Genomic DNA, 14,283 nt, shown 5'->3' on the forward strand with positions numbered 1-14,283 from the left:
ACTTAACCAGGTGGCAGGTGATGTGAAAAAGAACAGAGCCTCCACTAGAGCTGATGGCATTCACCCTGACAAGGTCATGGGAAACACAACTGGATGTGCCAGAAGAGCTTCTCTGTTTAAAATGTCTGTCCTCACAATTTACTTAAAGTAGTTAAAATACTGTCCCCAATGTTCAACACCTTGAATGTAGCCTTGTTGGGTAGAAAGCGGTTGCTTTGCACGCAACTTGCTGGGAATGTAACTGGGACTAGTTTTGTTCAACTCCAGATGGAGAGCTGTGAGAGCAATGTGGTCTACAGAAGGAAGAGCCTTGGCATACCAGTCGCCACACAAACTCAATCAATGGAGATTCCAACTGCCATTCAGGCTACTTTGGTCTTTGTGGCCAACATTTTGCGTTCTTTCACACATAAATTGTTAGCGAAGAAAGGCCTAGTTTCTGTTGACATTATTTAATTTACAATTTCATAAATTATTTTATTTAATTAGACAAACACACCAACGTTGAATTGAACAGACTAACTGTCTATCCAAGAAGCATTTGCCAACAGTTGATGCCAAGTAATAGAGTTTGGCTCCAAGACTCTTGTCCACTTTGTGTCCCTCTCCGGGTCAACCCTGCTGCTGCGGCTTCCCATCCTTTCTTTGTCCTTCTCCTTCTTCTCCTACCATCCCCCATCCCCCCTCCTCACCTCCAGCCAGACAAAAGCCCTGACTCATACTCCTCCTCCTCCTCCTCCTCCTCCCCCCCAGACAGACTGAAGGGGGAGGAGAAGAGAGCCTGTGGCCAAATGCAGGTCTTTTCGTGTTCATGTGGTTGGAGGCCCAGACCCTCGTGTCCCAGCTCAGATTCCCCAGTCAGCATGTCTCAGCGGTCACGCCACGTCACGTCACGGCGGGCTCCTGGGGGCCCAAATGGCTGCAAGATGTGCCGGCGTGGACAGCCAGGTCTGCGGTTGGGTTTAGTCATGGCAGTGAAATTCCTATTCAATCAGAACCTCACAGTCCTCGTGCCCCAGAGGAGGTTTCTGGCTGCAGTTCACAGCTGGGACAACACTTCATGAATTTGCTGACATTGTGATATTTGTATGAGTGTACAAGTTGATTAAGAGTTAAAAGATTTTGTCATAGTCAGACAATTTAGGATACACTTTTTAGAGTAGGTCTATTAAAATAATAGTTTGGTTTAAAAGAATATAGAAGACATACAGTATGTTGTCTGTGTCGGATTCAGTTGAGCATATGGAAGGGTGATAGAAGCATTGGTGATCTCTGTAGAGTGAGCCCTAACACACACACACACACACACACACACACTCACACACACACACACACACACACTGAAGGGGAGAGGGGCACAGTGTTGGCTTTGAATGGTGCCTAATCTGACAATTTGTTCCTACCGGCTGAGTTTTCTTGTTGCCTTCAGGCTATATTCTCCCTCTCTACATTGAGCCACCACCCCTCTACACAAACACACACACAGACACATACACACACACACACACACGCACACACGCACGTGCACACACACACACACACACACAGACACACAGACACATACACACACACACACACACACACACACACACACACACACACACACACACACACACACACACACACACACACACATTTTCCAGCCAGCATGAATGCATCCAGATCTGGAAGCGGAGTTGCTGAGTAATCTGAGATTTCCTCATGGCTATTATGCTCTGTTGGCATGATGAGAGAGAGGAGATGGGCACTAGAGAACTTTAGCCCAGGTACACTGAATCTGGCACACATCTGGTTGTGACGTGGCCCGAATCTGCCCAACCCGCACCGGATCTCAACCAGAAGTGTCCCACAGCTCTGTTCTCTGTAACAGTTCTGTACATTGACATACAGTATACGCTATACATTTCTGTGCAGATCAGTACGGTGCAGTACAGTATTGTGTTTCCTGGGTTCATTCTCTACTACTGGTCTATCATTTCAGTGGCTCATTACTGTAACTAGTGGCAATTAGGACTGATGTGAAGTTGGATAGTCAACAGAGAACATATCATTTTACAGTTTTCTTGTGCCTCTTGAGGCTGGAAATATAATGTCTGTCTGTCTGTCTGTTGGTCTGTCTGTCTGCCTTTCAAGCTTTCTCTCTCTTGCTCTGTCCTATTTTCCCTCTTCTCTCTCAATCTCTCTCTCTCATTTCTGCCTTGCTCTCTCTGATCATTTATACAGGCATACTGATTTTACTGATTTTAAATCAACAACAGGCAACAAGCACTAGGTAGCTATCAAAATGGCTTTCCCTAGGGCCACTTATCTCTCCCTCTTTCTAAATCCATTTATTTTCTCCATGACCTCTCTATCTATCTGCCTCTTTTCATTTCGTTGGAATGCCTCAGAGCCACCATGGCTATCGGATTGGGCTTCATTTCAGCCTGGCCAATGTGCATGTGCCCTGTCTCTCTCTCTCTCTTTCTTTCTCTCTCTTTCTATTTCTCTCTTTCCCACTCTATCTTCCTTTCTCACACTCTTTCTATTGAAATTGTCCCTGCTCTCTCACTCTCTCAACTCCCTGCCCCCCTCCTCTCTCTAGAATGTCTCTTTCCTTAGTCTTTCTATTCCTCTCTCTAATTCTTTCATTCATTTACTGGAATGTTTTTGACTGTTCACCGAGTGGAGAGAGATCTAGGATTAGGCCGGGTTTCAATCACTCTGGACAGCCTGTGTCTCTCTCTCTCTCTCTCTCTCTCCCTCTTGTATTCCTCTCTTTTTCATTCTGTCCCTCTTCCTGGTCTTAGGGAAGAGAGGGTCTGAATAGCTATGGGGTTTGGACAACCTGCTTGCACTCTCTTTTAGTTCTTCTCTTTCTTTCAATTACTCTTTCTCTCCCTCTCTCTTTCTCCCTCTCCCTCTCCCTCTCTCTCTCTCTCTCTCTCTCTCTCTCTCTCTCTCTCTCTCTCTCTCTCTGGAATGTCTTCGACTGGTCTCAGAGTGGAAGGGAGGTTGGATTAGTTTCTGGGTTTCTGAGTCTCAATCTCTCTGGACAGCCTGCTTGCACCCTGTCGCCTCCCAGGAACCCTAAGCTCCTTTGAAGGGTTGAGCACTGGGAGATGTCGCAGACACACACCTCCATTCTCTGATTCTCTCTCTCTCTCTCACACACACACAGTCAATACTTCTCTCTCTCTTTCTCTCCCTCTCAGTCTCTCTATTTCACACACACACAAACAAACACACACACACACACACACACACACACACACACACACACACACACACACACACACACACACACACACACATACACACGCACACAATGAACAAAAAAAGATGCAACTCTCAAATGGAGAGTGGATCCTTCCATGACATAAGATGGCTGCATAAGCCAGCATCATGATGACATACAGACCCAGAAGCACATACACTGAATCCCACGCACATCATCGTAATGCTCCATCCATGTGTGCATGTACAACTCTAGGTCAGAACTAGCATGCATTTGAGTCCCTTTCCTCCACCCACACTCCTTCCAGCACCTGGAGTGCATTTCATCCTGCCACAAATGCGTCCTGCTTTCTGCATGCTTTACTAGACCCCTCTCACAGTCACTCCTACTCAGACCAGGAAACAGTATCCACCTGCTCCTCCCGTGTGACTGGGCAGACCCCTCGCCGGAGGAGTCTCTCTCTCTCCCTCTCTCTCTCTCTCTCTCTCTCTCTCTCTCTCTCTCTCTCTCTCTCTCCCTCTCTCTCTCTCTCCCTCTCTCTCGCGCTCTCTCTGTAGTCTCTGCCAGACTAATCAGGTGTAACGGGAGTATCAGGCATGCCTCGCGGGGAGACAACTCCTCTCCCCCACACTCCTTTTTCTTCTCACTGGCCTATCTGGCATTACTGGGGTGCTACTGCCTCTTTGGTCCGCAGAAGGAGACTGTCAGCGGCGCACAGGGAGATAAATGGCCCGACCTGACAGTCATCATAACGAGCAGACATACAGACATCTTTCTCTCTCTCTCTCTGGCTCTCTGCCTTCCTCTCACTCTCTCTCTCTCTCTCTCTCTCCCGCTCTCTCTCTCTCCCGCTCTCTCTGTCTCCTGGCCTGATATGAATCTGTAGGAGCAGGTACTGTAAATCAGGAAGGCCTCCATGACAGGTGCTCTGGCTCGCTGCTGACTGTCTGTCTGCTGGCTGTAAGGTAAGCTTATGGACTCCACGCTGCTGTGGAGAACCAGAGATTGAGCACAGGAGGGGCGGCTGAGGAGGAAGAGGAGGAGGAAGGGGAGTACGGGGAGAGTCGTGTGTGTGTGTGTGTGTGTGTAGACTTCCTGGCCAAGAGTCTGGTTTCTAGTGCAGCCCGAGGGGGTGAATGAGCCGCTGACAGCCGATTACAGCACAGGAGCTGGGAGAGTGAGAGTCAGTCGGGGGCTCTGAGGACTGGGCAGGGCGAGGACCGTTTGGACTGCAGGGATAGTGGTGGGAGAGATGCCCACTGCTAGCGCTGGACAGAGAGACCACCAGGAGAAATGACTCCACTGAGCTACGCATCAATGAAGTAAAGAGATAACAGCACAAGACTGTGACTGCCAGGTGCAAAGGGCTGCAAATGAATCTAGCCAACAGGGCTTGTATGTGCTTCTATACAACGACATACTTGTATGAAAACAGCTGGATATTGTATATGAGTGTTACACGGATGTGTCTAAAACAGGACCCGGCAGCATGGCCATCTTCTGCTGTGCGTATAACAAGGAACTGATACCCTCATGCAAACAGCGTTGTTGATCTCTGCTAGGTGAGCAGCCTACCTGTCTCAGGTCCAAAGTGATGGTAATCCAGTGATACTGCCGGCCGTTCTTGATGCTGGGACTCTGCCACCACTGGTTGGTGCCATCAATCGCTTGGCCAATGGGATGTCGCTCTGTGAGTGAATCAACACCATGACATATTTAGAAAACTATTTCATGATATTTTGCAGCTAACTTGTGTATAGCTCAAACAATCACAGCCTACATTCCCAATGATAAGCCTGTGCATGTGACTCAACACATTCCTTTAGTTGCTTCATTTCTTCAACCCTTAAATTATTGCTTTAAAATGTCATTATGTTATCTGAGGGCTTATTTTGAGGTTAGCATTAGCTTGGCCCTAATAGAATAAGAACAGATATTAGTGTGTATCCTGGGTGGCACTAGTACCTTTGGGATTGTGGCTGTTGGCATCACAGATCCTGCACTGTGGGTTGCGAATGCGCTGGCCTGGCACGTGTTCCACCAGCTTACAGGACATCTCCCGGTAAGGCTCTCCGCACGTGGCATTGGCAGTGATGTTGGCATTGGTGGCCAGGTTCAGGATGGCAGGGAACAGACCTACGGAGCAGAGGTCATGATCAGTGCGTTAGACGCAGGACACATCATCATATACTGACATGATGTTCATATTCACACATACATGTATAAACACCTCACGGGGATGTTTTGCGGTGTCAAGAATAGAGTTTACTTAAGTAACAAAGCCATTCCAAGAAAGCACTATCCATAGACAGAAGAGATAGGATCTTTCCCCAACACACACATTCTGCACAGAAGCCCTACCCCTGCCCCTGCCCCCCACCCCAGCCCACCCCACCCCAGCCCACTCCACTGCTCCCGTCTCACTCATCACACATCCCACACAACACAACATCTCAATCTTCTCCTCCACCTCCCTTCCCTGTGTTCTCCTCTCATCTCCTCTCATCTCATCTCTCTGCAGGCCTTTGCCTTTGAAGAGAGAATCCCCACAGCCACCCACCCGTTCCCCACCCCACCCCCCTTTGCCATGTTTACATGCACCATTGATGGCACAAATGACTATGTCTTGGACAATTGACAATGGCCACAGTCTATTCAGGGCTAGCTAGCTGCCTTTGGCTCACTGCGATAACCCCTCGGCCCTGGGGCCCCCTACATCCTCTGGCATCTCCGCCTAACACCCACCCACCCCCCTCTTCATTCATACCTCATACCCACACTCCCCCACCCACCAACCCCACCTCCACCCCACCCTCATTACTGTGAGTAAAAGAGTGAAAGATAAAAAGAGGGATCAGGCAAAGCTCTGAGCCAAGTGGGGTTGCTTCCGGCTCAGGCGATCACATGCTCAAATGCAGAATACTTTTAGGTGGACCAGTCACTGAGAGGGACAAAACAAACCAGACATCCCATTTTAAATGAACCTCCTCATTAAACACAACTTATAACAGAGAGTATAAATATAGTGAGAGATGATGTGATATTGTGAACCGTGAAGGTTCTTATGCAATACTATCATTATACAGAACACAGAGGCCATGAAGAAAGATAACTTTATCTGATTTCTCTCTGTCACATACACATGAACACACAACACAGACATGCATATGCATGTTCCACACACACACACACACACACACACACACACACACACACACACACACTACCAATACTCTAACCATCAGGCGTCTGGACAACACGCCAAGACAAACCCCAACCCCAAGTGAAATCCAATTCCCCCCCCAATGTCCTTGATGCCACGGCCCACTTCAAACGCAGGGCAGACAAAGAGTCTGATGAATGAAGACCCTCTCCTAATGATGGGGATGCACATCTGCCAGGCCATTATTTGCATACCTGAGACAGACACACCAGGGGACGGTGGGCCACCTATTCAGCAACTCTTTGTGATTTCATTAGGAGACAGAGCCTGATGCAATTACCCAAGACTGTAGAATGCCCCCAGAAAACAAGATAAGAGAACACCCACACAAGTTTGAGCATCCAAATCTTTGAGAGAACCTTGGCATTTTAAAAAAATAATAAAAACAATCTTTTTGGGTGCAAGGTCTAGCTTCACTTTCTTAGACCTTCTGTTATCTGAGGCCATACCAATACCAGACACTGTTATTGCTGAAAGCAGGCTTGTTTCAGACAAGTTATTGCTGACCACAGTAGACACACGAGGAGATGAGGTAACAGTTTATTGGCAAAGCATCAGCAGGAGTCCTTCAGGGGTGACCAGTTGCTCTGTTCAATAAATTCCTCAGTTCCGTCCAAACTCACCCCTCTCCTCTCCGCTGTTGTTTCAGGTGACTGCCGGAGTCACTCACTCACACACACACACACACACACACACACACTGCCCCCCCCCCCCACCACACACACATTACCATAGTAAACACCTGCTCTGTCTGTGTCACTGGCTCATAAACCAGGGCATTCCCCAGAGTCCTGTGAAGCCTCAAGTGAGAGTACTGGCTGCTGGGAGTCTGTTCACCTCTTTAACAGTGGCACAATGACAATTATGGGCTCAATGTGTTTATGGTGGGTATGACACTGCTTGTGTAAACTAAATCTACTGTCTGCCTTTACATATAAGTAGGGTGGGAAGCTGACATTTCAACAATACTGTACATCTCTTCTGAACTACTGTTCAGCCAGCATGTGTTTACACCAGTGGTCTCAAACACCCGGCCCGCGGGCCAAATCCGGCCCGCGTCCTGCCTAATTCCGGCCCGCGATGTATGACAAAATAATAATGTAATCCGGCCCTTGAGGCTATTAATTGCGACAAACAACGATACTGATTAAAATAGACGATAGATCCAGGTACGGTGACAAATCTCATTTGTAGGCATACTCTGCTCCACTATGTGCAAGACATCCAGAGCTTGATTCAAACCCAAAATCGCTGCGCAAAGTTTTCAGGAAATACTTGTATTACACGCGAGAAACACAAAAACGTGCATATGTAATGACGCGGAAGCGATGCAGGCCATAGTGTTGCAGAAATTGAAGCAGAAATTAAGCAGAAATAGGCCTACACCAAATGTTGAAAAACGTTCACGTGTGATGAAGTCTTAGGTAAGCTATGTTATTCACCTATTCTAATTCTGAAGGAGAATATCCTTTTGGAGATTATGATCGATCGTCTATGACGGTGATAGTCACGGTGCGTCTGTGAATGGAGGTGCGTGTATACAACGGTGTCCACTAAGCATACCATGCTTGTTTCGACCCTCTGCCCAACATAGCGGTTGATGTTGCAGTGGTAATCGTGATGATAGTGTCCGTAATGGATGTGGTACAGACAGCAGGGCTAGTAGAAATAGGGCTCTAAAGAACTACAAAGTCACCCGTGATGCGAACTTCTGGGTACTGCAGATTACCCGCGATAGGAACTGTTTGACCAGAATACTTTATTGTATGCCTATATTGTAGTAATCTTTTACTAAACCACAACATCTTAGGTGTTGGTATACATCTTAGGTGTTTTCCTGTTAATTTGTTATGTGGGTAATATGAAAAAAGGAAAGTAAACCTGCTTAAATATGTTCATCCAGTATTTACTGAAAGGTGCATAATTTGAGGTGCTTGCCATCCAGTGACAAATTAGATGGGTAAATTTACCCCCTTCATAAACTTTTGTTTTACTCAAAGATTTTTACATTTACAGTAGGACTTTATCTCTGACCACTTTCAAGCCATGGCCTTTTGAAAGTTTGATATAAAAATCCAATGGTGTTGGCAATGGCTTTCTTAACCCTGATGCCTAGTTTGCCAGGTTTAAAAAAGTAATGAGAGGAAATATTTTTATTTGGTGTGAAACACACACACATACTTGTTTTTATGTTTTTCATTTGTTTTATCATTTGTATTAATATTTATTTTATCATTATTTTATTTATAAGCTAAGGTTGCTAGCACAGGTGTCTAAAACTAGATAAAAACACTTGCACTTTCTGTTTGCAGTTTTGTGTGGTATTTGAAAAAAAGAACATTGCATTTTCAGAAATAGCCGGCCCTCCAATCAGATGACGTTGGCAGAATTGGCCCCCAGCTCATTTGAGTTTGAGACCCCTGGTTTACACGGTACTGTATATGCATGCATCACTACGATGGTCTTTACACATCTAGGCAAAGCTGTGGTAAAGAGGTTTAGCCTATAGCCCTGTCAGCGTTTATGAGAGTAATAATGGCCCCACACTGAGTTTTTAAGGTGATCGAGTTTCACACAGCGCCTGTGGTCTCTCGACACATCATCGACCTGTCCCACTTCACAATCTATGGTGGGGGGGATCAAGCTTCTCCGGCGAGAAAGCAGAGATCAGACCACAGTATAACATCAATGTTTTGACAACAGTCACCCCCTGATTGACTACTACAGGCCAAGAAGGCCCCCAGAAGTTAGCCCACGAGAGGAGCCCAGGATGGCAGGCTCTCATTCTGCTGAGGCCATTTTTCTGTTTGGACGCAGCTGTCTGCAGGGCTGTTTCAAAAGTGCAATCTTCACTGCCATTTAGAGTTTTTCAAGGGGAGAAAATGCACATGATTTGCAGATGAAGCAACTGTTGACTCTGATAACAGGAGGCAATCTGAGATTATCAGGGGTGAATAGATGTTGTGCTATCTGTATTATTTGCTGAGCTTCTGTTGGAATTCTTAGTGTCTTCACCTCAGAAATGAGAGTCCAAAGAAAGGGCTTATCAAGAACCTGATAGTTCAATGATTGTGTAATGAACCAAAGCTTGTTTAACAGAAGAATGTCATCAACAATTGTCAATCAACCAACGCACTTGTCCACAACCACAACCCTGTTTACTCAGAAGTGACTTTGTAGCACCTAGTTGTGAAAGTGAACCTATTTTATAATATACAGATTACTAATATAAATGCTGACACAGCTGTATTTTCAGTATGGCATCTATAGCTCCACAACCTCAGACCCTAAAACATTTCCCACACAAAGACAATTATGCCGTGAGCACCAATGCTCCAAGGAGACAATTTCAGGTTCCTTGTCTTGGGACCACCCAACTAATTGCTTGTATCTGAAAGAGTCTCAGGTGGAGAGAGCTGAAAACAAAGCCGAAGATTATGAGGGAGTGATAAGGGAACTTTCCTAGTTAGCAAACGCTTGACTGTCTCCTAATGACAGGTCTTTGCCATTCCAAAAGCAGGGGGCGCCTAGATAAGGGTGATGAAATCGATAAGGCACACTGTTTGAGACAATGACATCTGGAGATAAGACGCGTGGCAGCAGATTGAGAGTGATAAGCCATTTGTTATTGCTCTCAGCTAACAGCTCCTTCAGAGTAATTATCATATGTGTGTATTAGCAGCCAGCTTTATGACAAGGTCTAACTCATATGGAATGTTCAGGAGCTCTGTTCTGGAGTACAGTGGATCCTGATAACCACATAGATCTTGTCAATTTGTAAAATGATTTGGAATGCTGACAGTGAGATAGGCCGGGTGATAGATAAAGAGAGAGAATGAGAGAGAGAAAGAGAGAGAGAGAGAGAGAGAGAGAGAGAGAAAGAGAGAATGTTATGATGTATGATCTTGCCATTAAGTTCATAGATGCTGTATCCATTTGATTGTAATGGATAAAACCATATGATTATGTGTATCTTGCACATGTGCACTGATGCACTTAGCAGGCATTATAACCCAAAGCATCTAGACCATAGTGACTGCCCACAGCTTGTTCAGTGTCTGTCCTCCTCAGACTGGAACTGAAGCCACAATGCAGGCATCCCTAGTGCCAAGCTCCACCAGTCAACCTGAAGGAACAGCACTTCATATTAATCCCAACCAGCACCACCCAGTAGCACTAGCACCGCTAATGAGCTTCCCACTGCTACCGTGGAGTGACCAGGGGCTATCTATCACAGTCCTGTAATTTAGCCTGCACACCACCTCATCAGCCTAACCTCGCCTCGCCTTCCTCAGCGCAGAGCCGGGGCACTTAGACCCCAGCGCACAGCGCAGCAAAGTGATGGAATAACAAGGATAGGGGCACAAAGCTGGGCTTTCCCAACTCGGCTTGCAGTCCCACAGTCTCTTGGTTACTTTGGTGCTAACGGGCACTGGAGTGGAACACACACAAAATAAAGCCCTTGGGAATATGAGTGCTTTGAAAAGCCAGCAGATAAAAGTGCCGCTTATGATAACATTTCTAATCCGCCTGCACTTCAAAGGACTTAACAGTAACCAGGCCCTTTTCATTGATCACCAGCAATGCCTGGGATTCACAGGCACAGGGCGGTAATGATTTCTCATGGGGACCATGTGTTATGAGGCCAAGCTCAAACTCCTGTCAGCTTCATTGGAATCCACTGTGAGGTGTGAAATCACAGAGAGATGATGTGTATTCCATTTGGGCAACATCTGCATTGCAAATTGTAGTGTACTTGTTAAATAGCCTGAGTTTTAATGAAAGAACACACGTTTGGTCATTCCCTACTGTCAAATGACAGCGTTTATTGTGTGTATGTGTGAATCTCTGCTATAACACTAGTTTTGTGAGTGAATATATGATTGCATAGTGCACTTCAGCATCATTAATGCATTCTGAGCGACTGTCCTTCGCTTTTCAGAAATGTGTCAAGGCCTTATCATTCTTTACCTTGACAAAGTGCGGAGCACGGCTTTAAGTTAAACGCTCAAACTAATTTCACGGCAAAGTGACGACGTGCGTGTCTCATGTTATCCCAAAATGTAAAGTGACCATGTAATCTGCACAACAAAAGTTTAGTAGTGATCACATGATCACTGTTTGAGGTTAATTCTTTCAGATGCCGCTGCGGTGCGATCCCAGCATGTTGGCATGCCTGTCTGTTGCAAAGAGAGGTGTCAGCTATTGTAATTCAACAACGGCCAGGAATTTCTCATGCAGTCCACTTGAGCAAACTCGCTGGAATACTCATTAGAGCGGGCCTAACTTGGAGACGCTTGGCATTTTAAAGGATGTGCGTTTGGCTTGTAGTGCGCTAGGTGTTGTAAATAGCCAAAACGAGCCATGAAAACTATACTGACGCCGAAGAAGCCCATCTTATGGAATGAGCACAAAAAAGCTCCCAAGATGAGAAATGAGAAAGATAAATTCCATGGAAACTCAATCATATCCATCCCTAAAAAATACGTAAGTATCTATTATAAATAACAATTTTCGTTCAATATGAAACCGTTAAATTGTTGTAGTCCACCCCTTTCATTACACATGCATTACATTGTCCAACTTACAAGGCAATACACATTATAAACTGATATGTTTAAAAGGCTCAGGGGCCTCGTGTTGAATGGACTCTGAAAAAAGTGCAGAGTCAAAAGGAAAGGCATTACTTCCAGCTCACCTCTTTGCTGGCACTCCACAGAGGATGTCCAGAGCAACACAATTGCAAGAAAGAACTTCATCTCCGCTATTGCATTAGGACTAATGTTTTTTTTTTTAATATATATATCTCAACTTTGGTTATTGAGGATGCTACACAACTAGTAATACGATTTACTAAAGATGATTAATCTAAACGTTTCCCATTCGTAATACTCGTTTCTCGACTCCGTGATGGCATCCACTCACGTCCCCCTTGTCCTCTCCCTTTCCCCCTCTTTCATTCAGTACCAACTTTTGTCTCAACTTTTCATTCTGTCCCGCTACAAAGTCGCTAGCTGGGACGTACCATTGCACCAGAAGAAGGGGTGTGCCCCATGTGCGGAACTTCACATTTATAATTGTTTTAACCCAAGGCACTACCTTTGAATTAAGTTAAATAAATACATATGATAGATATGATATAAAACAATATTATAGCATTTATGACATCTTGTGTATCAAAGGTCACTTAACACGTTAGGTCAAATCCTAACTAGATAAAAAAAGAGTGAGAAATGCCTGGAGCTATAAATCATTCGTTATTGATGATACTGCATGGACTTATGTTTGTTTTGTAATAGTATGAATTGTGTTTCTCCTTCTAATCAACATTTTTGTAATAGATAAATATCCAGATTTGAGATTTATTCCAAATATCAGGTTATCAAATATTTTTTCTTCTTTTCCTTAGAAAACAAAGTAGGGCAGCGTACTGTAGCACAGGCTACAGTAGGCCACTAAACACACACACACACACACACACACACACACACGTGGAGGGGCACACAAGCTGCAAAACAATTATTATTATAATCTTTATTTTACCAGGTTAGTCTCATTAAGATACAAAATCTCTTTTTCAAGAGAGACCTGGCCAAGATAGCAGAGCAAATAGTTACATATAAAACAAATAACAATCATAAAACAAATACAAAAGAGGCAAAGACAACTCAAGTGCATTCCAGATGAAATAAAAGTGCCATCAATTAAAACATTTGCACTGGATGGACTCATGTTCTATGGCTTTAACAACACCATTAAAATCATTTAAGGAAATTAGACACTGTAGTTTGAGTGTTTTCTGTTGGTCATTCCAAGCAGAAGGTGCAGCAAACATGAAAGCCTTCTTGAACAACTCTGTCTGGGCTTGAGGTACACTCAATAAAACAGTGTTCTGAGACCTTAAGGCATAAGTACTCTGTGTAAAAGAAAGAAATTCAGATATGTAACATGGAAGCCTGCCTATAATGCCCTTATATAAGAAGATATAGAGGTGAGTAAGTCGGCGATTTGACAGAGAGGGCAAATTCACTGTGGAGTAAAGTGTGCAGTGATGAGTGAGGGGTCTGCAATTTGAAATGAACCTTTAAGCTCTTTTTCTGGCAGAAAAAGTAAGACAGGACAACAAGATTTGTTCCTAAAGAAAAAAACTAGCTTCAATTTCAACTTTTTTACTAAGTTCTGTATATGATTATTATTATTATGATTTATTGCATCTTATACATATCATTCTAAATACGTAACCTTGTTCTGGGATATACATACTGTCCTCACAATAAATGTAAGATAAACAGTCCAGATGTTTTGTCTAAAATAGATCATCATAGCGTTTCACATGAATCTGAAATGGAGAATGTTGAAGCAAACGAGAGAAAATGACCTTGTGCTGAATTATGTCTGCACATCAATGATGAAAAGTGAGATCTGATTTGTTTTGGCTCCGGGATCACACAATATCTTGTTTTACAGAAAAACAGAACAAATAGTTGGGTTCTCAAGGTCAAGATGAGTTAGGGTAAACTTTTAAAACCTCTCAACTAGATATTCACGAAAGCCTTGACATTTCCCAACATTCTCTGTTGTGGAACATATCAAAGCTTTTTCTACGTCTCAGGAACATATTGTTCATGTACGACCTCTAGTGGTAAAATAGGTATGACACCAGTGCGTTTGGAATCGGAGATCACAAGCAATGTTGCAGTTGCGCGTTTGGATAGGTTTGAACGAGGTCACGAATGCTGTCATAGTGATTCTATCAAAGGGACAGTTATAGTAACGTTTCCATGACCCATTCACTGTATATCCTACATAAAACACTCAGAACACACCAAAGTTTGTATTTTTT

General features: G+C 44.5%; 1 protein-coding gene across 1 annotated transcript in view; it reads right to left on the reverse strand.

Annotated features, from left to right (window-relative positions):
* Positions 1-12,402, reverse strand: part of lama1 (laminin, alpha 1) — a 56,469-nt gene extending 44,067 nt beyond the window's left edge. The window contains exons 1-3 of the mRNA XM_042067903.1: positions 12,139-12,402; positions 5,183-5,353; positions 4,793-4,905 (exon numbers count right to left, since the gene is read on the reverse strand). Of these exons, the coding sequence (XP_041923837.1) occupies positions 4,793-4,905; positions 5,183-5,353; positions 12,139-12,199 (345 nt within the window). The 5' untranslated portion in view covers positions 12,200-12,402. The remainder of the gene's footprint in view (positions 1-4,792; positions 4,906-5,182; positions 5,354-12,138) is intronic.
* Positions 12,403-14,283: the final 1,881 nt, after the last annotated feature.

The sequence above is a fragment of the Alosa sapidissima genome, chromosome 17 (genome assembly GCF_018492685.1).
Source record: "Alosa sapidissima isolate fAloSap1 chromosome 17, fAloSap1.pri, whole genome shotgun sequence".
Classification (NCBI taxonomy): domain Eukaryota; kingdom Metazoa; phylum Chordata; class Actinopteri; order Clupeiformes; family Clupeidae; genus Alosa; species Alosa sapidissima.